At 39.0% G+C, this 22704-nt stretch overlaps 1 protein-coding gene across 1 annotated transcript in view; it reads left to right on the plus strand.

The window, feature by feature from the left end:
* Nucleotides 1-18142: 18142 nt before the first annotated feature.
* The window catches only part of LRRC9 (leucine rich repeat containing 9), a 29417-nt gene continuing 24855 nt past the window's right edge, over nucleotides 18143-22704 (plus strand). The window contains 1 exon segment of the mRNA XM_074864974.1: nucleotides 18143-18370. Within this exon segment, the coding sequence (XP_074721075.1) occupies nucleotides 18143-18370 (228 nt within the window).

Genomic DNA, 22704 nt, shown 5'->3' on the forward strand with positions numbered 1-22704 from the left:
AAATAACCCCTAAAATCATCATTTTTATTCTCTGCATGTTTCAGTGAAGTGGGTAGATAAGTAAATAAGTCTGATTACTTGTTTATATAACTTGCGGCATGTTCTTTTCTTAACTTTTAACTTTCAACCTAACTTTTAAGTTGACTTTTAGCTTTTTAACTTTTAACTTAACTTTTGCAAAAATCAAAACCTGAACTGAAAACAGGGCTCTGCTGGTTTCCCGTGAACAGCCTCATTGTATAATTAAAGACATCTTCGGCCAAAAAAAGTGAAATCGGATCCAGAGCCCTCTGCTGGATTGTGAAGAAAATGTTACCTTCCCCAAAATGCTGAGAGGAATTGCTGCCTTGGAAAGCTCATAGTATGCATCAACACACAACTTTTGGCCATCAACATTATGTTCATAAAAACAGAACTACAGTTGATGACTCATCTTTGTGACAACAAAGTGGGTTTTGCCACTCACAAGCAATGTTACACAGGTTTCCCATAGTAAGGCATAAAAAATCTGTCCTTATTGTGCCCAAGAAGAAAAAAACAATATCCCATTCATTGTAATTTCCTTATCTGAATTCTTATCAACTCATTACAGCTGAATGTGGTAGAGAAACAGATAAGAAAACAGAAATAGATAAGAGCCAGTGAAAGATGCTGTAAGAGGAAATGAGCTTTTGCCCTTCACACAGCTTGGGGAGTTGGGGAGAAAAATTCAAGCAAGCGAAATGAGTTGAATATTTTCTGTGCTTTACACTTGGAAGTCTTATCAACCTTTCCTAAGGATCGCCCTGCCTCCAAGTGGTGGAAAGACCCCATGTTCACAAAATCCTGTCACCTACCCCAGACAGCAGGAGCTTTGTGAGCTCTAGTCAACAAAGCAAACTGGAGATAGGCACTGGGAGGTGGGGTGGGGGGGGGAAGAAGCGAGATAACTGGGCTCCCAGGACAGCATGAGAAAGCTAACTCCAAATGGAAGGAGGATTGTGATGCTGACAGAAAGCATTTCAGCTCAGCAGTGTCTCCATTCAGCTGTTAGTAGAACAGGTTTCACAAGACCATTCTGGACAAAATTAACCTAGAAGACAAGCTTGATTCCTTCCTCAGTGCCAGTGTACACAATTCTTGTGACATTCCTAAAGAGGCTTCTGAAAAAGGGAGGAATCTTGGCAACTCTGACTCTCCAGCCAGGGGTGAGAAATCAAAATGAAGCGAACACATAGTAAATGACCACATGATTCAATATAGAGTTGAAAACTTAAAAGCTCTGAAGAGGCTGCTTGAGCTTTGTCTTGTGGAAACAGGGAAGAATCAGTTGTGATTCTGATTTTTTCTGACTTCTGGGAACTTTCTTAGCATCTCTTGCTTGCAGCTGTATTAAGCTACTAGCTTAATTGCCTTTGTGCTCATTAATGGTGGATACATGGGTATTTTCCTGCATCTTTAAATGTTCATATTTTATATACAATGACAATGATTTGGATTCTGGATTTGCATTTGCATCTTCCAGCTGAAGCAGTTCAGCAGAATCAGTAGGAAATAATTAATGATTCTGAACCTGTATTTTTAGTGGTGAAAGTATTGCCGACAGGGTTTTGTCCAGCTCTGGTATTCTCAGTATTGAAAGTTACATCAAATGAGTTCATGAAAAAGAAATGTGAGAACTTGAAGTCTTTTTTACTTCAATTATTCATCTGTCAGTCCTGGACAGAGCCCAGAATTTCAATGCTTTTAGCAATGTGATTGTATATTAAGAATAAAGGGTAACTGCTTGACATCTGTTGTGTAAGTGGGCATGGTCGGATACTAAATGCTCCCAGTGCATATTTATTTAATCAAGGAATGCAAATGTAGGGGGTAGATTAAAAGATCTCTCTAAGGACAATGAAATGACCTTCTACTGATATGAACGGGAACAAGTCTTAAAATGTAAAGAATCAAAACTTTAGTTTGAATTAAAATCAGAAAACTAATTCAGAGAGCTTAATTTCCCAAATGTTTTTACTATGGCTTATTTTCCATTAAAACAGACAATCAATGAAGTTAGAATTTGTATCTTCATCCTCTGTTAAAGATCTGTTCTAGATCACTAAAAATACCACTGTGAAGCCATTACCTGCTGGTGTAATAACGACACTGTCTACAACATACATTGTGCCTAGTGCCACATGGATAGGCTACAAAAGATCCGGTCTATGATTTCTAAGATGCACTAAAACTAAGCACCAGTGGCTGTTCTTGTAAGAGAAAAACATTTTGACCTGTTCTTTCATGTATCTTCCACGTGTTCCAGTCTCCATATCACCACTTTCACCATTGACCTGGAAAACAATATTCCGGCATTTCTAAACAGAAAACCCACTGCTATGTTTGTCATTCAGATGACAGAAAACTCTCCTGTGTGCATGAGAAAGAGGAGGGGGGATCGTTGAGCATTTCCAACATTGTATTTTCCCAAAGTGAAACACAAGGTTAGACAGCAGCTTAATATTAAAAAAAAATCATCTTCAGAGAGAAGTAGTAAGCTGTTTAAAGATAAAACTAAAATTAGAAGCTGATTTTGTAGTCTGCACTGGCCAGTCCTTATACTTGAGGTCTGTTCTTTTAGGTACTGACTTCCATGGTTAGGGCCTTGGTTATGTTAAGTTTTCCTGAAGCCATCTGGTTTCAGAATCTGAGGTTCCATGACATTTTGAACCCTGTAGCTGAACATGTTGGTCCTGAAGCTCCTCTTGAAATCACAGAACCATCTAGGCTGGAAAAGACCTTAGTCCAACCATTAACCTAACATTGACAGTTCTCAACTACACCATATCCCTCAGCGCTATGTCAACTGATTCATGGAAACAAGCTCTACAACTCGGAGTGAGTTATAAAGCAGGTATGTTTACTCCAGCACCGGGGTGCAAGGGGATTTCTCCACAAAGCTTGCACACCCACAGCACATTTTACCAGAAACTTATAGAGTGTGGATATACATATTCATTGGATTACATAATACAAATATACATATGCTTAAGTAAGGCTGGGTTAGTTTGAAAGGCTGGTGTCAGCAGTTTATGTTATCTTTGCGGCTGCGCATTGCCTCCTGGTGGTCGTTTTTGGGAGTCTTTGGAGGAAGGCTCGTAGTCTTTCTCACCCTGTACTTTTCCTCCGAGCATGTGCAGATTCTCTTAGCCAATTTCTTGAATAACAAGAGTGGTTCCCGCTGGTTTACCACCTCTATCTTATCTAAAAGCACCAGTATATTAACTACTGCCCATATATGGCTATCTATCCATTACAAAAACTAAACTTGCTAGAACACATCTGCTTTCCAAGGACATGTCTCTTATTTTTGCCAAACATAGTAATTCTTGGTAAGTTTCCACAGAAAACTGCTTTGTTTTGATGAAGACAGTAGTCCTTGGTAAGCTTCCACACAACAGTCGGGGCAAGCAGGATTATTAAGCAATATTCAGAAATCATTATAAGTTGCTATAAGTAAATAAGATGCAAAGTAGGTGATCATTTCCTTGTATCACAACCTGACTCTTAAACACCTCCAGGGATGGGGACTCCACCACTTCCGTACAGCTCCCTCCAGGCTTCTCTCTAGGATGCAGACCCTGCTCATACCAACCATGTGGAAACCTGCCAGCACTTGCCTGCAAGCTGAGGCAATCAGGTAGGAGTGACCAGTCCAACAGCCATGACTTTTGGTCACCATTTCCTCCTTTTCAGCGACTTTCAGAGAATTGGTCTCCCTGTGTATCGTATCTTTGTCAGTGGGCTCAAGGGTTTAAACATTCAAGGCCCTGTAACATGATTCATGATGAAGACAGACCAATTAAGATTGGCTTGTTCATTACACTGGCCACTGCAGGGCACATCTTGAAAGTACCTGGATTACTGCTTTATTCAGTCTTATTTTAGACAACCAAATGATGAGTCATCCATGAGTTCCTTTGAGTAAATATTGCATAACCACTCTCAGGAAGTTTCTCAAGAAAGTACTTTTTCTCCCCCTGCCCTTCAAATGTTTATGTTCTCAAATCTACCTTCATTTTATAATATAGAAATTGCTTAAAATACAAAAATATGAGGGACTTCCTGCCTTGACAGGACAGTCCTTTTCTATTTCAGGCAACAATATCATATAAACTGTTCACTGTCATTTTAAAATAAGGTAAAGTGTTCTGTCCCTCTTATTTTTACTGGAAAGCTGTTCCAAAAATTCACTCCTCTTAGGGCTAGACAAATTCTTCTAATTTACAGCCTAAAATTATTCATGGCTAGTTTACAGCCATTTGTTCTTTTGCCAACAGTGTACTTTAGCTTAAACAACTTTTCCCCCTCCCTGGTCTTTTCCTTGCTGATGTATTCATAGCTTCCCAAAAGTCACTCCCTATTTTCATTTTGCTGCAGGTTTTAAACTTTGTGTAATTTGTTCTGATTTTATTATTAACAGTCTTCTGAAACTAGCTGTAGTGTCACAGACATGCTTTTACTACAGTTAAATCAAAAGAGACTTCAGGACATAATGCCTCTGTATATGCAGTACAAATTGACCATCCCCATTTCCGTTTTAATATACTGTCGTTTCATTTTCCTGTTGCTGTTCACTTAATCTCTGCTTTTCTATGTACTCACTAACATTTCTACCTCACATTGAGAATAGGAATATGAGGAGAAGGAAGGGCAGAGTGATTCCCAGATCTATCAGTTTACAAAAAAGAGGTCATTTTTTAAAGCTAATTTCCAGATTCCATTTCCTCATTGCTCTTTTTTTCCCCCAGTTGGCACTTGCATCCTGTTCCAGAGCTGGATCATTTACACATTTTTTAACTGTGCCTTTAAGTGCTCTTTTAGATAACAGAAATTCATTCATGAAGAGTAGCTCTAATACAGATTTTTGCAACCTAGCTCAACTATTGTCACTGTGCACTATCACAGTCATTCCAGGAGCACATCACCAGTAATTAGAACCATAACTCCAGGCTGTTGTGTGCCTCAGATAACTGCCCACACTTGCCTAGAAGTGTCTCCAAAAACTTTTTCAGGATTCATCAAGGAAAAAAACCTGTATGGCTCATGTACCCAGGAGCTAATTAAAAATCCTCCCCCTTTTGCCAGGTGCTGACCATGAAGACAAGTCATGGGTAAACTGTCCAACACTCCCAGGAGTCAAAAAAGGTCTGGTCAGCAGGCAGCTATGCTCCTGAGAGTCAGCTAATCCAATAGTTTGGTTCTAAAAACTGAAGACAGATAAAGGGAAAGGAGAAAGGAAATAAAGTAAGAATTATAAAGAGCCATAATGAGTCAACCCAAAGGATTGCTCAGGATCCTGTCTCTGAGAGGGTCCTGCTGCAGCTGATTAGAGAAAGTGCACACAGAGAGGGAAACCAGGAGCAAAAATCACTCCCTTTCACAGTGAGTGAAAATCCTCTGCCCTCCTTCCTCAATATATCCTTGCAGATTTCCTGCAATCTTTGCTGAAAGATTTTCTGAGTCAGATACTGAAACCGCATCCTTCTGTTTAACAACCTCTGATGGAGGTATATCCATAAATTTGTCTAATCACATTTTTAACTCATTTATGCTTTCAGCTTCCATGACATCCTGTAGCAATGAGTTCCACAATTTAATTATAGGCTGTTTGAAGAAATACATCCTTTTGTTTGTTCTGAACCTGCCTGACAATTTCTTGATGTGCTTGTACAGTAAGAAACAATGGCTACTGTTCCCTATTTACATCTTCATGCCACTTGTGTGGCATGTTTTATATACTGTTTAATGTAAATATATATTTTATATACCTCTGTGATTTAGCCATCTGCTTTCCAAGGGGAGCACTCCTATTTACGCTCTCCTCATATGGAAATTACTCCATACTGCCAGTCATGTTAAGTACGCTTTCCTGAGCATTTTCTAGCTACATTTTTTTAAAATTTTTGTGAAGGAGGAACTGGGAAGAGGCCAAACTGCTTTTATGATGTAAGGTGAGGGTACACTGGGGATGTGCTGCTGCAGTGCGATGTTTTGTTGTCTCCTCTTCAGTGGTTTCTAACTTTTTGTCTGCTTTTTTTATTGCTCCCAAACATGGAACTGATATTTTCATTGAATTATCCACAATGACTCAGATATCTTTTTTCCTGAGATGTGATAGCTAATTTAGAGCTCATTGGTGCATATCTGTAGTCACAGCTGTTTTTCCTCATGTGCAGCAGTTTGCAGTTATTGCCATGGAATTTCATCTACTGTTTCACCATCGAGTTGCTCAAATTTTATGAGGTCCCTTTTGCAACTCCTTGCAGACAGCTTTTGTTTCTACTAACCTGACTAATTCCACATCATTTGTAACCCATGTCATATCATTGTTCTGTTTTCCACATCATTTATGAGTAACGAGCAGCACATATTCAGTACATGTTCCCCCTGACCATTACTGGGAGGATCCATCCGTTGAACACCATGCCCCCTGTGACTCCTTTTCTCAGCCATCATTTCCCATTCTTCTGCCCCTCAGCTCATTGAGCCTCCCCGCCATTTCCCTCCTTCATGCCCAGCTGGCTAATTGTTCTCACAGCACTAAATCTATCCTCCAGCACTTTGCTGTGACAGAGATAATTTTAGCCTTTTGTATCCTCTGGTTTTGGAGACTCTGCCCTTTAGGGAGCATGGTGGCATCAGCCTGCTTCAGACCCTGACTTTCCAGCAACGGAAATATCCCTCTGGATATGCTGCAGCCATTGCTCCTGCACAGTAAGGAATAGCATGTCATGGCTGGACTGCATACTGTTTAGAGAGACCACATCACACACGTACAGCAGACGAGGATACGCATCACATCAGCACTAAACGCAGGCACACATGAAGCAGCTCCGTTTCTGCTAAGTCAACCCTTGGTGCATTCATTTTTCTCTTGTGGCCTGGTGAGTGACAGAACCTCTTTTGCACAAAAGGGTGAAGATCACCTCTCACTGATTCTGTCTAGTGATACTTTGGTCCTGTGGGAGAGGTTGGAGAACAGGGTTTGCAGCTTTGCAGGCAGGTCCCAACAGCTGGAGAGGGTGCCTGGATTTGTTACAACTGTCTTAATGGAAGTTTGGCCCATCTCCTCCTGGTGAAACAGTAAGCAGAGGGGCAACAGGATCTAACCCACATAACCATCTTTTGAATCCAGCTGCAACCCTGGAGACTAGAGACTAAGACTGGTGAGTAAACTAATGCTAAAAGAAGCTGATGCTTTCTGCCTGGCTTCCACCCAACTTGGACCTCTGATATCTCCTTTGGTGACTGAAAGTCTAGAGGCATTAGAAAGGGACAGAAGGAAGAAATTAGTTTTGCCAAGAGTACTGCCAGTGCCAAACCTCACTGCAGTCAGCGAGCAGTGAATGTTTTAACCATTGAACCAGAATTTAGAAGCATGTTGCACACTGTTGCTTCCCCATCCACACATCATCAACTTCCAATTTGTCTCTCAAACCATAATCTCATAAATAACCCTCAAGGACACATCATGAAGGCAGATTAATTTTGACATAACTTTAAGTGGAACAGATCAAGACAGTGCGGACTGTGTTTGATATTTCCTCTCACAGGATGTATCTGGGTAGGAAAATCAGTATGGCCACTCCTTCCCCTGCAGCTGAAGCAGCATTCGTCTGCGTACTCCTGTGCCCTCTGTAACTGATTTGATTGAGGCAGCACTATATTATACTTCCCATAATATCTGTCAAAGCAGTAAGCTGAGATTTCTTTGTTTTATTGGAAAGCTGAACACTTCAATAGCCAGTTTCATTATAAGATCTTGTACAGGTGTTATGACCTAAATCCCCTTGAATTAAATTTTGAGAGGTATCTGTTTCAAATACACATTCCATCAAATACAAGGCAAAGTTTGGGTTCCCTTTTTACATTACATTTTATAATTCTATTTAAAAAGCAATCAAATCTGCCTGGAAAGAGAGAATCAGTCTAAGCTGATACTAGTTCAGTATACAGAGTTTCATTATCATTGCCAAATTTAACATCTTTCTCATTCTTTTCCCTCTATTTTGTTCAGTATTTCCCTAGAAATGTGAACTAGTTTTGGAAAAGAAAAGCTCCTGCCTGAGCCTGTCTTTATTACCTCTGTAGTAGCACAGTCCTAGATCTGTCACACTGTGAGAAGCTGCTGTTGGGTGGCCTTTTTAATGCATCCTTTGCGGTTGACCAGTACCAAAGCCAAGTAACAGTAACAAATTAATTAACCTCTGCCCTTTACTTTTGTGGTCTTGAGGCTCAGAGCTTGTCCTCCTGTTACAGAGAGTCTCAAATAAACAACCAACCACCAAAAATTAAAAATTTATTGTCAACACAATTAACTAGCCCTCTGCAAATTACAGGTTCGAATGTCTGTGAGAGAACAGAACAACTTCCTAGGGTTTCACAATAACCCAAAATGCATAACAAAGCACCACTCCCTAGGGTTTAAGGACAACCCAAAACACTCTATCACTCTCCTAACAAGTGAGGGCTCTGAATCTCGAGGACCTGCTCAGGGCAGCGTCCCAACCCAAGTCACCTCGAGGAGTTTCCTTGGGCAGCATCCCGACCCAAGGGGAGAGTCCTCGCAGCGTGCTGCTCCAGGGAACGAGCTCAAAATGGCTCCCCCAGGTGACAAACTCAAAATGGCTCCCCCAGGGGATTCCAGTTAGACCCCGGCTGAATCTGACCTGTAGTCAACAGTGGCTCCCATTGGCCAAAGGCCCCAACTACCGTGAAGCCCTGAGAGCAAAGGCAGTCAGGAGCTGCTACGCTTCAGCAGCCGAAAAGCCCTATTTTCATTGGGCGGGTGCACCTGCCACACTTCCAAACAGGCTAAGACAGTCCTTAAGGCTTTATTCACTGCCTGCCACCACCATTATAGTACAGTACTATACACTTCCTCTGTGGCTTTATTCATTGATGTCATGAGTCAGCAAATATTTTAGCATCCCATTATCTTTAAATATCTGAGTATTTCTGAAGTCAGACTTGATGTAAAATTTAATACAAGTTTGGCCCTGAACTAGCATTTCAGCCTCCTTCATGGTTTTCCTAATTGCTTTCAAACATCTTAATTGATCAAAAATTGCAGCATAAAAATTGGGAAGAAATTACTTGCCAGCATGGCTTTGAATTTTTAAAAGTACATGTGTCATGGTAGTAAATGCAGTGCGCTGGGCTGCAAACAGCAGTATTAGGTCTCAATTTCTTCCAGCACAACTGTTTATCATACATATCTTCTTCCCCCAAATATACAGATGTGTGATACAAACAACTACTCATATATATTTCCCAGTAAATTATCTTATCCTCATAGCCAATTTAATCTAAGTAGCTATTTTTTATATTTTTCTCTAGATTACTCTTTTCCTTTCATCCTTGTTTTCCATTAAATATTTTCTGTTTTCTTCCTTCAACGTATAAACTGTAGGCAAAGCAATTAGATCTTGGCTATTTCTCTTGGTTTTTCTCCTCTTACTGTGGTGCCCCCAGACTCCTCCTGATCTGTTCTCCCTCTGTTTATTGTCTCACAACCATGACTGTGCACCACCACTCTGGTATAATGGTCTTACCCATGACTTTCAACCGTTTGTGCTCCCTTTACCTTCTCTGTCTTTGTGGCATCTATTGTCCTGTGTAATTCCCCAGAGCTGTAGTTAAAGAGGGGTCAAAGTAAATATTCATCAATCTGAAGCAGTTCTCTTCAAGCATTGGAAATACATGAACATAACCCTTGTATTGGAGAAACAGAAACTTGGCCACCTTTGCCTCTAGCACAGACAAGATAAGCCTTATCTAGAAAGCTAATTAGATCCTGACGTACAGAACTCGTTCATAAAAAAAAGCTGCTAATTAGCATGTCTTTCCATCTTTTACTCATCTCTTGGAATTAATTTGATCTGTGGGAAGCACAACCAAGAAAAAAGTCTCAGCAGCTGTCTTGATTATGTCTGCTCTCCCTCAATCCCAGAAGGCACTTTTTCTGCTCGTGTGTGTATGTTGCTGTGAAACAAATAGTGAAAGAAATATTTGAATCACAGCTGGCCCAAGATGTGGTCAAGAATATGATGCAGTACTACAATCAACATTTTCTCTTGTCTGCAAGAAGCAAAGCATCTGATGCTATCAGTGTTTGTGTTTCGTCCCCTGAAAAGAGAAATTATCTTCTTGGTTATACTGGCTGAAAATTCCCTACTGAGATACACACCCCACTCTGGGAATGAATGTTGACTGACATTAAGCCATGTGGCCCTTATGTGTGGTTTTTGCCTTTTCAGTGTTTTTTTTTGCTTTGTTTTGCTTTTTGTTGGGGGGGGGGGGGGGGGGGGGGGGGCTGGAATGATGTTTACTTGCTGTTCTTTTTCCAATTGCATTTAAAAGAGCAAGGAGATCCAGGTCCAGGTGTGTCTCTTACAAATGATTACAGAGGTGTAAGATGAAGGTCTGGAAATGGTGTGTACATGAAATTTTCAACATCAGACGTCACAGAACCAACAGAAGCATCAGAGAAAGACAAATTCTTCACTCCAAAAATGAAACTATCAATAGTGTCCTGAGTCCTAATATCTAGTTCCTATATTATGCTCAGAAAGACTGGTGTGTTATATTGCTAAAATAATTTTGCAGAAATGTGAGTGCAGCCTTTCAGCTGCACTTTTCAAATCATCAACTCTCTCCTAAAGGAATTGAAGGCAGTTGTCAGGACTCTGATACTCAGGGGCTCCACAGGCCTGGCATATCCATTGATGGACTCATTCTACATTTCAGATGGACTCAGTCACTTGGGCTTCTCAAAATTCTCCTTTGCTTTGGCAATATCAGTATCTCAACCTGTCAGAGCACAGTCACTTCCATAACAGAAACTCACAGACCATCTTTTTGCCTTATAACGTTTTTACCTATGGTGATACAAGAAGAATTGAAGACACATTTTTGCTGCATCTTTTCTAAAGAAATACATCAACTGTGGTTCTCAGAACCAGGCAGGAATTCATTAACTATAACACAGACAGCCTTAAGTCCTTCTTTGAAAAGTAGAACTGTTTTATAGTAATACAAGTTGATAATTTCTCAGCCTTCCTTTGCCCAAACTATAACAATGTTTAGCAGCTTTTAGGATGATTCATCAATTTATTCATTCATTCATTCATTCAATCAATCAGAATATTAACTTAGAATATTAGTTTTATATTTTTAGTGATTTTGAGTCCTTTAGACTGTGTTATAACTTTTTTTACAGTGGGAATCTAGTGACAGCTAAATATGATTCCCTGTTAGATGATTTCATAAATGGCTTTATGTTTTGGAGGACTTTGATACTTATGTTTTGGAGGGTTTTGATACATTAGTCTTTTCAAAACTATAAATTGGGGGTTTTCTCCCCTATCACAATAATAAGTCAAAAGCATACTCATTCCATTTCCTGCTATCAATCTTCAGTTCAGGAATTTGAACAAGATATGTATTCTTTATGCAACATAAAAGGATATAAACTTGTATAAATAGTTCAGAAAGATGATGGAAGCTCCTGACATAGTCAGTTGAGCCTTTGAAACTTGCAGGTTCTTGCTCTCCTACAGCAAAATCTAAAAGGTTATGTAATATCAAAGTGCCGTTGAGCATACCAGTATTTTCTCTCGCACTCACTTTCTCTGATCATTGGGATTAACATTTGCCATTGGTCTTTGGGTCTGGAATTTCCATTACCAGAGGCTTTTAAAAACAGGTTACAGAAACACTACACAGGGAAGGTTTGGAAAAAGTCCATTCTGCCTTGGAGCAAAGGAGTGAATTAAGTGACTTCTCAAGGTGCTTGCTAGGCCTGTTTCTGTGCCTCAGGAAAAAAAAAAAAAGTTTGATAAAAAAAGAAATACAAGAGAAAGAAAAATATTTTTAAAATATTTCCTTAAGCTGGCTATGTAGGAAGTCCATTACATGCTTAAAACAATGTTTTGATGCATGAGTCTTACAGTATCCTTGGTCTGTGAATTATGTTACCAGGTCTCTTCATCAAAAGATACAAATAGCTCAAGGAAGATTTGCTGATATCAGATCTAGGATGCTTTTCTCATCATATCTCTCAGACTGGGATGGTGGGGTTGGCCCTTTTTCATCCATGCAGACAGACCAATTAAGGTATTATTTCATCCTGGAAAGCTGACTGCACTTGTTCCAGTCCGGCAGGTTTTCAATTTCCATTGTGCCTCAGAAAGAAAGATGTGCTAGTCACCATAGAAAAATCAAGACAAGAAAAGCAGGTGAAAACTCCTCACTGCATTTCATTCTTGCTTTCAAGTACAATTCTTTTGCCCCAGATATTAGACAAAATGTTCCAATGCTCTTCTGTGGTGCTTTTTGAGGTTCACGTTTCCTAGAGACCTCTGGTAACTGACATTACAGTGTGACTGCAGCATATGCTCAAGAACTCTCTTGAATATTTTTGTTTGCTTCTCCCTACCACTTTGTAACTAGTGGTCTTGATCTCAGTGTAAGTGGGAAAAGATGATTCATTAGGATGCTTCATAAGACTGAAATAATTCTTCCACACCTACTCAGGTGGTTGGGTTTAATGCCCTGTGTGTAGAATAAACCCAATAGCAGGCAAGAATATGACCATAAAACAGTTCTGGCCTTCCGAAGGCACCAAACTAGCATCATTCCATGGGATTCAGTGGAGCTATAGGAGTACACATGGACTGTAGGTTAGAGCCAAAATTACTTCCCTTGTGACTTCATGAGCCTGTAATGACACCATGTCCCATGGAAGATTTACTTTTGTTTTAATGGAGCTTGTTCAGACCATTTATACATAGAGAGAAAAGAAAGACAAAAAGGATGGTGACAGAAAAAGGTGATGTTTTTCAAAGCACTGGTGCAAGCAGAATTTGTTCTCTTATAAAAATAGGAAACATTCACCACTAAGACAAGAAGCACGCTCACATTTCTATATCTGCAGACCCTCTTTAGAAAGCATGAAGAATTTGATCCCTCTCTTGGAGAAATTATTTACTTTACCATTCACAAGCATTGAAAAATAGAGATTGTAAACTTTAAAGAGTTTAACAGGTTCGATATTATTGATAGATTACAAGGAAGGATAAAGTTGAAATTAATAAAAAGCAAATCTTGCAACTTCTTTTTCAAGATGGTCCATGAAAATACCAGGATGAAGTTTCACAGGTGCTGATTTCTAACCTAACTCAGATCCCACTGAGATTTATGGTACAGAAGAATTCAGCATTGACACAACACTACCCCCTCTAACGCTGACAATGTATTACGTGCACGTTACAATACACTGTTCAACTTAAAATTTCAGTGGCTGGATATTCTTGCGTCCTTCCCTGTCAGACCCAAAAGCCCTCTGTTATCAGCTGTAATTTTCCAGACCTATCTATATACTACTACTAACTTCAGTCCCAATCTTCCTTTCATCAGTGAGGGTCTGTTAGCAGTGTATCATCAGGTCTCATTTCCAGCCCACAGCTAAGTTTGTGGCCTCCTTCTTTGGAGTGAACACACTATTACAGGAGCTGTTTTATCAGTGCTGCATACTGATAAAAATCCCTAAAAAAGAAAAATCCCTGCTCTGTCTTATTCTCTGAATTCATCTACTTGATAAACCCATAGATCACGTCAGTTAATTTAACTAGAGCCCTACAGTGGGAGCTCAGGCTGAAGCAGTTTGCTGTGGATGACCCTATATTCCTTTCCTGAGTCAAAGCATTTCAAGACGGGGTTTCTCATCACGTAGCTGTAGCCCACATAGCCCCAGTGTATCAGCTTGCATTTAGCTGTACTGAAATACATATTGCTGGACTGTCACCATTTAATTAGGTGATTCAAATAATTTTGTAGGTGTAACTTCATTACTACTACTCAACAAGCCTGTGTCATCTGCAGATTTAACCAGCAGAGACCTATGTTACCATTTAGATGGCAAATAAAATTATTAGATAGCTTCATTAAATTGATTAATAATCATTAAAATTATTTTTTCCCATTTTGAGATCTACTTTTAAGCCAATTTCTAATTCATTTAGTATGTGCCCTGCAAATTCTATTTTATGCTACATTGCTTATTTTCATATATTTGCACCACATTTTTGTGTGCGGTTTTTTTTCCTTGCAGCGTGTTTATAGTAATGTTCCTATAGTAATGTACCAGTAGTACCTAGCTGATGGTTTCTGAACAATTCCCTGCTTTCATTGACATCTTCCATTTTCAAGTTACTCTCCCTGTCAGAATTTATGTCAAAAATTGCCGTAAGCTCTAGGACAGTGACCCTAGCAAAAAATTGGCATATACCAATTACTGCATAGTGCTATTTTTTGTTTGCATAAAGCGAGTGTGCCAAGATCATGAGTCACTAGGCAACTGCTGATTTATAGATCAATGCTGAGCTCATTTCTGTCTTTTAGCATGACATCCGGTCCAGAGCTGGCTGAAGAAGTTACTGCAATAATAAAACATTCTATAAGTAATGTCTTGCCTATTGTTTTTAGAAGCACTAATGAAGTTTTATTGGTATGGTTTGGGGTTTTTTTATCTCCTTACAGAAGACTTTCAACAGCTATCCTCAAGACAAAGTCATCTGAGATAACTCAGTCTTCCTTCCTACATGTTATTGACAGATACATAAGAAGCAGCTTGCCCTGTTCCACAGGGAATTTCATACAGATGCCCGGTGCCCATCTGAGTTCCCTCCTCAGTTTTTATAGCCTGTCATCCAAAGCAACGAGAAAATACCCCAGTGTCCATCTGAGTTCACTCCTCGTTTTTTATAGCCTGTCATCCAAAGCAATGAGAAAATACAGCAAAACATGCAAAATACAAAGCACAGACATTCATCTGTATACTTCAGTTCATTTACTTTAGAAAAATGGTGAACAATAGTCTGTAAAATCAGGTGAGCTGCAGAGAGAGAGCAGAGCCCCACAGCACCGACACCCATTCTGCATCATACACTCTGTGGCATGAGGATGCAGCCATGGCTGCTGGGAAATGGTCTTTTCCACCCAGAGCTCAGATAGGAGTTATTTTAGATAAAACACTAATGCATATGCATTTAAAGTCATGACTCTGGATTGTCTGTGACAACTGTCTGTTGCTAGTGACATACTTGAGACAACACACTTTTATCCCATTTGATCCTGCAGGTCAATCTGTAACTAGCTTGGGATATATGCCAGAATGCTCTCCGGATAACATCTATTTTTGGCAGTGCCAAAAGCAAGCAAGTGCTCTTCTCCCTTGCCACATTTGTGCCCATGGCTCATAGGTCTCCTGTGAACACACTTAATGCATCACCACTGCTGGGCCAGACCCTAGAAGACTTCTTCAGTCTTGTTTCAGCAATATTTTTCTGGACCTCAGTGGGAGTAAGGGCTCTGTATTATTAAGTGGAGACATCAGTATAACTAGATCGTATTTCCAAGTACTGTCCATGCTTATCCTGCTAACCTAAGTCTTCCAATCACAGCTGCAGGGGTGACATTTCCCAGGTGCTTAATGGGAAATCTATTATTCTAAATTCTTCAAAAGACATAGGCATGTCTCACATCAAAATAGTTATACTGCTAAAATTATTAGAAAAAACAACCCAAAAACTACCTCATATATCTTACCTGATACTAAAAGCTAGTTAAAGTTCTTACAGTTTTATTAACGCTAAGGCATAGAGAGCCTAGTTTCTAAAATGCAATCCCTCTTAAACACTTACACAAGGTCTATCAGGACTGCTTCTTACCACTTAATCTGACATTTTATCTAAATATGCACTGATTTGCAGAGATGATACCAGAAGCACTTGGATTAATAAATGACACAGTGAAAGTCAGAAATATTCCAGTGATACAAAGCAGAAGCAGACAAAAAACTGCACATAGATTACAAACAGTATTTTTTTTAAGGATGGAGATCCTTCTACAAATACAATAATGACTGTTTAGCAATGCCAGTGAAACCAAATCATCTACTAGCCTATAAAAATATCAACAGCAGTAGAAGGCAGAGGCAGAAACACATGCTTATGATGCACAGTGATCCAAGAGAATCTGATGAACATAAGTTTTCAAAAGTTTCTATGGTAGTCAGCAACACTACAAGGACAATTCCAAAAGTAAATATACAGCAGCAAAGCACCATCAGCACTTAAACAGTTGCTTTGGCTATGCTATGAAATTATTTCAAATTATACTAAAAAGCTTTAGCAGAATTAGAGCAGAATGTGCCACAGCAGAGGTGAAAGATAACACACTTGAAATTATTAATTCAGTCTGAGATAGGTTTGAAAATCCTTTGCATTAAAAGAGAAGCCTAGCAACTGCTGACATTTTTAAAATACTGTACATGCAAATATACATTTGAACAGCTTTATAAACCAACACAAGATTATCTAGCAGTAACATTAGCTAGCTCTTAATGAGCTGAGTTAATGATTAACATTGAAAGCTGCCATGCCATGCATGTTTGCTCCAGTTGAAGAGATTAGGAATATTATGCACACAGATTTTAGGCTGCTAGAGCAGGTCACTCTGAGATAATTCAATCACCTAGAAAGGACCGCAAGTGTGGCACAATAACGTTGTTTTTTACAATAACTCCCTTCTGGTAAGAGAGGAGTGCTTTCCAGTCAAACAGAACTCCCTATACACAAATTAGATCATTTGGCTTCCCTCACTGCCAATAATGAGTCATACCGTTCGATGCTCAGAAAGAAAAGCAGTTGCATTTGGCTACTAATAGTACCAAGGAATATCTGAATTTGGATGCAATGCCAGTTTCAATGATAATTCATTCAATTGCTGTTTAAAATATATTAAACAGATCACTAAATGGTATCAGTTGGCCTAGCTGCCTAAACTAATTCACTGAGAAGGTTGAGCCTAAGATTCTTCGTCAGTGAGAAAGGAAAGGAGCAATTTGTTAAACAAGACCAGCTTTCTTACAGGATCTGGTGTAAAGAGAATAGAACATACTCCCCTTAAGCAAAATTACATAAAAATTTCTCTGGAGAAGGCTCAGAGTAGATGATTGGTTTGTTTTTTTTCCTTGAATTAGAAAGTGTGCACAGTCTTCAGAGCATTAACATCCCTTTTTTGATTTCAAATTGTTCCATTAAGTACTTGTTATGGTATGTTAATTCAGGAGAGCATATTTGGACTCACAGATTTACCTTGTTACAGACTTCTGCTAAAAGAAGCGGTGTGTATATATATATATATGTCTTTGGGCAAGTGAAATGTAGCACCTATGGGAAGTCTAAAACCAAACCAGAACCTCTTTCACAATGTAGAAATAAACGGAAGCTGGTTGCCTTATGTGGACTTGGAGTGACATCTGGTGACATGAAAAAGCAGTGCAAGTAACGAGCTACAGACTGATCTGTATGTGGAACCGCGGAAGCTACTCGAGAAAATTTCTCCCTCTCCCTTAAAAATGTTATGAAATATTAATACAAAAACTTTAACAGAAATCTTTGCAATTTTCAATAGATTTAACCTCCTTACTCACAAATCAAACATCTTTGATGACATTTGTTCCAGCAAAGATCCAATTTTTTGCTGAGCAATCCTACCACTGGAAAATGTTCAGCTGGTCTCACTGCATGCAAAAAAATAAACAGTGATTTAATTATAATTGTTCTTAATATAATTAATCCAGTGCAAATGGCTCAGTGCGCACGGTCCTTTTGGTTTAAGAATGCCCTATTTTATCCCACAGTTACATTTCTAAATGATTTAAGCTAAGTCACAGTAAGCTTTTGTGCTGCAATTTGGCACAGTCAGTTTACATTGCCCCCTGAAGATAAACTGCTGCGAAGACGTGACACCCTCCCTGACCAAGGGAGATACGCAAGCTAGAATAAAACTCTTTAACTCTTTTTTTGACATTTCACAAGCCAGTTTATCCGCTACACTCCACCACCCCACGCATTAACAGAGCAAGAGGGAAAGTCACTGCAGCTTAAATTAATGACCAGCACTAGGCCAGGTGCCTGGAAAAGGGATGGGGAAAGTCTGCAGTGTGTTGCTGTCAGACCGCTGACCTAGCACGGCTGAGGATCGCAGACACCCAGTTTCCACTGGCTCATTTCACTGGGCGTACTGGTACTGAGCCCTCTGGGATGTGCCAATGGCCGCTGCCCTGCAGACCCCGCTCACTGAGGTAACCGCATATCCCGCCGCACGCGACCTGTCCCTCCTCGCACACACGCCTCCGATTGGCTGCTGCAGTGCCCCACCTATCCCGTGGGCGGGTCATTGCTTACGCTATCGCCTCCGGTTGGCTCTCATCCCGCCGGTAGGCGGGGCGAGGCGGTTTGCCACACACAGCCGGCGGCTCTCTGGCACTGGGCGAGAGGTCGGTCAGTGGCCGCGCTGAGGCCTCAGCCTTACCCCGGGCTGAGGCTTTCACCAGGCCGCAGTGGGCAAATCCGTGGCAATATTCTGTGGGAATGTGTTATATGGAAACTGTCTGTGGAGGCAGTGATCTAGAAGAGATGCTGGCAAAGCCGTGTCCATTCTAGGTGAGGTAGAACAATTCCCTGAGCTCCCCTACGGAGCCCAGAAGAGCAGGCATCCACCCAAATCTAATTCAGATCTAATGTAATTTCCTTAGCCGTTGTAAATGGAAAAATATATTCTTCGTTTCCTGTCCTAAATTACTCACTAGAGAGGCTGTGAGTTGTTAAGTACTGTGGCAGAAATTCAAAAGCAGCATGGATGTGGTGTGGTAAGGGTGTAGTTTGTGCATACTGTGGTTAATAAACCATGTAAGTGCTTTAAAAAAAAAAAATCTGCAACAATCATTTTCTTTTTACTAATAAGTGTTTGATAAATAATTGCAGCAGCTGTGTGATTACTTAAAACATTGTGTCAGAGGTTTTATACTCTCAATTATATTCTGATATATTTTCACCAACATGCAGAGGGGCTTTTATTGAGATTTTTTTTTTTTGGTGAATTATGAGCTCTGGTTCTTTTTTACGTCATCTTTATGCTTTGGGCAAATACAATTTCCTGAGTCCAATATAAGGATAAGGGGGCACAATTCCTCAACCCTTCTTTATGAAGGTGGGTCAGAATAGCTTGTACTATACTACTTTCTGCACCTTTAGAATCTAAAAAAGTTAATTAAAAAAGTAATAAAGTATTCCAGGCATTTTTAGCTTTTTTCTCTTGTAATCTCCATTCTTATTTCATTAGAAATAACAGATTCTGGAATTCAATCTGTTAGGAATTTAGATCTTCTTTCCAAACTTCTTGGAAATTCAGTGACTTTCAAATTATGTGGGTGGCTACACAGCTGATAATATTACTGTACTTTTTCTAAGAAGATAATAAGAAATAATAGTCACTGCAGAGAACTCAAAAGGTGATGCAACTGATAACCAAAACCAGAACCTTGTGGAAATAATTATGGAGCTGCTAAGTTATTCATTTGGTTTTGATCTTAATTTTTTTTTTTCCTCTCAGTACACCTATAAATATCAATGCCCTTGCTAGAATATACAATTATTTTTGCTTCTCTAGAGATACCATCTGTAGGTAGGTTTCCATTCTGGAATGCCCCAAAGGTGGTGTAGGTCATGCATTAATAACAGTTTGTGGTGATCTGAACATTTCAGAACCATGGGAAACATGTTAGCTGTTAGGATACAGAAATGAGAATCTCTCAAGAGAGTATCTTCAGAGTAAATGACTTTTAAGGTACAACTCTCTCTATTGTCTCTGTTTCTTCTAAATGCCCTGCAGAAATATTTGTATATAGAAAGAGAAATAAGCTTGGTATATAAATTTCATCAAAATAAATCTTGCAGTTTTGATGTGGTCCTGCATTTTTGTAGACTGGATAGTTGTGAGCAGAATCGGGTGATTAAACTAAGACAGTGGAAATTTTGTCTACTATGAACCGATTAGAATTTTGAAACTCCAATTTAACACACCTTGATTTAAGTGTCTACAGGCAGTTGTCTAGATAGGCATTTCATTTCTAGGCTGCCATTACAGTCAGTGGAAATCAAGGATAGGGTTCAGCCCCATAGATGCAGCTGTCTAGTGCCATTTTACTTGCCCCCAGGTATCTAAGACACCACACATATCTAGGAGGATATATAGAAAACTGCACCCTACTGGAACAGCTGCTGCAAGATACTTCAAGGTCTCTGAAATTGCAACAGATACTCTGAATTCCATCCTTAGTCAAGGGAACATATAGAATAAGTCAATTTAGTGTAGCATAAACGCCATCACCTGAATGACTTTTCAGGATCCTTTGGCTATATTGGTTAAATCTCTTGACTAACATACGAACTTAAGCAAGAGGCACATGTGGATACATATGCTTTGTGTCTTAATCTCAAACTGAATCTCACCATTAATGAAATTCCATGTAAACTTTTTATTTTTTTCCTGGCCAAAATCTTGTATTATATTTACTTGATACATCCACTCTAGAAGTGGAAAACTGCAAGACTGATAAAGTGCACCATTTATGCTTATACATATATATGTATGTATAGGTATGTGTGTATATTTATACACATACATATACTAGCTTGTAGTTAAAGTTATGGATTTTCAGTTTTTGATATCCATTAAAATTAGCAGAATTTAAAATATATTTTGGTTTAAATTGAAGATGCATTCTGAGGTGTGAATATGAAGCACTCGTGTAATACTTTGCAAACGTGCTTTGGGAGCAGAAACAAGCTACTTAACCACTATACGCTGAACATGGCCAAAATTGCAAACACTTTTTACTACAGAGGAGATTTTAAAAGACACAACTGATGTTAAGCAGCTATCTCTAATTTACTGTAATGGCAGTAAGACATTCTACTTCATAATGTATGTTTTACAGCATGGACATAAAGAGAATAACAGTTACATTTCATTTCCAGTGCACGTGTAACGGATTGTTTTATGAGAATATTGATCAAGAGGGATAAAAACAACATCACTGGAGATGTTTTTCTCAGGTTATCCCAGAACTGTAAGCATGAAATAGTTCCTAAATGTAATTACTCTCATTTTCATTGGATAAAATATTCAGAAGATTTCAGACCTAGAGTATTGCCTGTTACTCAGAGCTGTGGATTGCTGAATGCTGTTTAGTGGTAAGTTAACTATGAGTTTTCTTTCTAGCCAAGTTTAGCCAGTTTCCCGTCCCTTAAAATGATTATCATATTCTTTCACAAACACTCCATTTATCTGGTCAAGGAAGAAGGCACTATTAGAAGGAGTCAAGATCTGGCACTTCTTTACTTGAGTATCCAAAAATCCCATTTTAGATATGGATCAAGTTATGTCTGTTACATATTACAGGTTTTGTAATTTAGAACCTATTGTTAGATTTTTTTCTCTCTCATTAGAAACAATATTTTTAAAAACTAGAATAATTACATTGAAACTTTTTCCAGGAAACTGATTAGAATGAAGACATCTTCATGAAAATAATACCATATTTAAAACCACATAATAATTTATCATGTACCGTTGTAGCTGCTACTATTTTTTCTTTGTTGGCTTAATTGAAAAACTTTCTAAATCAGCAGAATTCTGCATAGAGGGTGTGGTCTCAAATTATTTGGAACTACCTAACAATTTTCTGTGCAAGTTAAGGTCATCTTTACGAAAAAGAGTAACATTTTGTTATTCGGTGCTACAAAGTAATACTACTTCTTCTATTGCAGAAAATAGGTGGTCTACAAAAATGTGTAAATTTGCAAAAAGCTTACCTTTGTTGCAATGAAATTTCCAGAATTGAAAATTGGGAAGCCCTGACAAAGCTGAATGTACTTTGCTTGAATAATAACCTGATCAAGAATATAGAGGTGCCTCAGGTATCCTTGTTATGATTTATTTTCTTCTAATTTGTCGAATGTATGATATTTTAATAGTATAGTATAGAAATGTGTCTAATAAGTAGGGGTAACTTTTAGAATTGTTGAGCAACAGAAAGGACAATTTTAAACTTCATTTTATAAGTATTAAGGCTGAAACGTTATTTGGAACTGATTAGCTGTCAAGGTTTTCTGCATATACAGAGTTAACTAAATCACTCATTTTCAAAGACCTCTGGGATTCTTGAAATGGAAAAGATTTTTTTAGTTTTCTTATAACTGCAGATTTTTGTCTGCACTTCAGTATTATGCAAAAGGTTTGCCATTTAATTTTTATTTTAATGTTTGGATTTTTTTATTTTTTTATAACTTGGAAAGATTAACTCCTGTTCAGGAGAAGTTCTATCCTGTCTTTTCTTCACGCTGTCATATATCAAATTAGCTCCTATGAAAAATTGGTTTCTCCCCTTTCCCCCCAAAATTAATATTCTTCATGCTAACCTTTGAGTTGGAGGCTAGTCCAAAACCAGCAAAAGCTCTGTGATTAGCAGTTTGGCATGTAAAGCGAGAAGAAATGTGTAAATGTCCATTTCTAGCAAAAGACCAGGTAGCTTTCTGAATTACCCAAGTCATCATGCCCCAACAGGGGAACAGAGGTGCTCAGCTCAGTCTACCTTCCCTTGGGAGAGTACATGAAAAAAAGGCTGAGGGAGATAATGATACCAAGATAAAAGTAGCTAGAGCAGAAGGAGATGCTGGTAGGGATGAATGAGGCCAGATCACTGTGAATCTTCAAAGCTGTAAAAAAGAGGAGAGAGAAATTGAAGCTGGGCATGATGATAGGGAAGGA

Source organism: Strix uralensis, chromosome 4, assembly GCF_047716275.1.
Source record: "Strix uralensis isolate ZFMK-TIS-50842 chromosome 4, bStrUra1, whole genome shotgun sequence".
Taxonomy (NCBI): Eukaryota; Metazoa; Chordata; class Aves; order Strigiformes; family Strigidae; genus Strix; species Strix uralensis.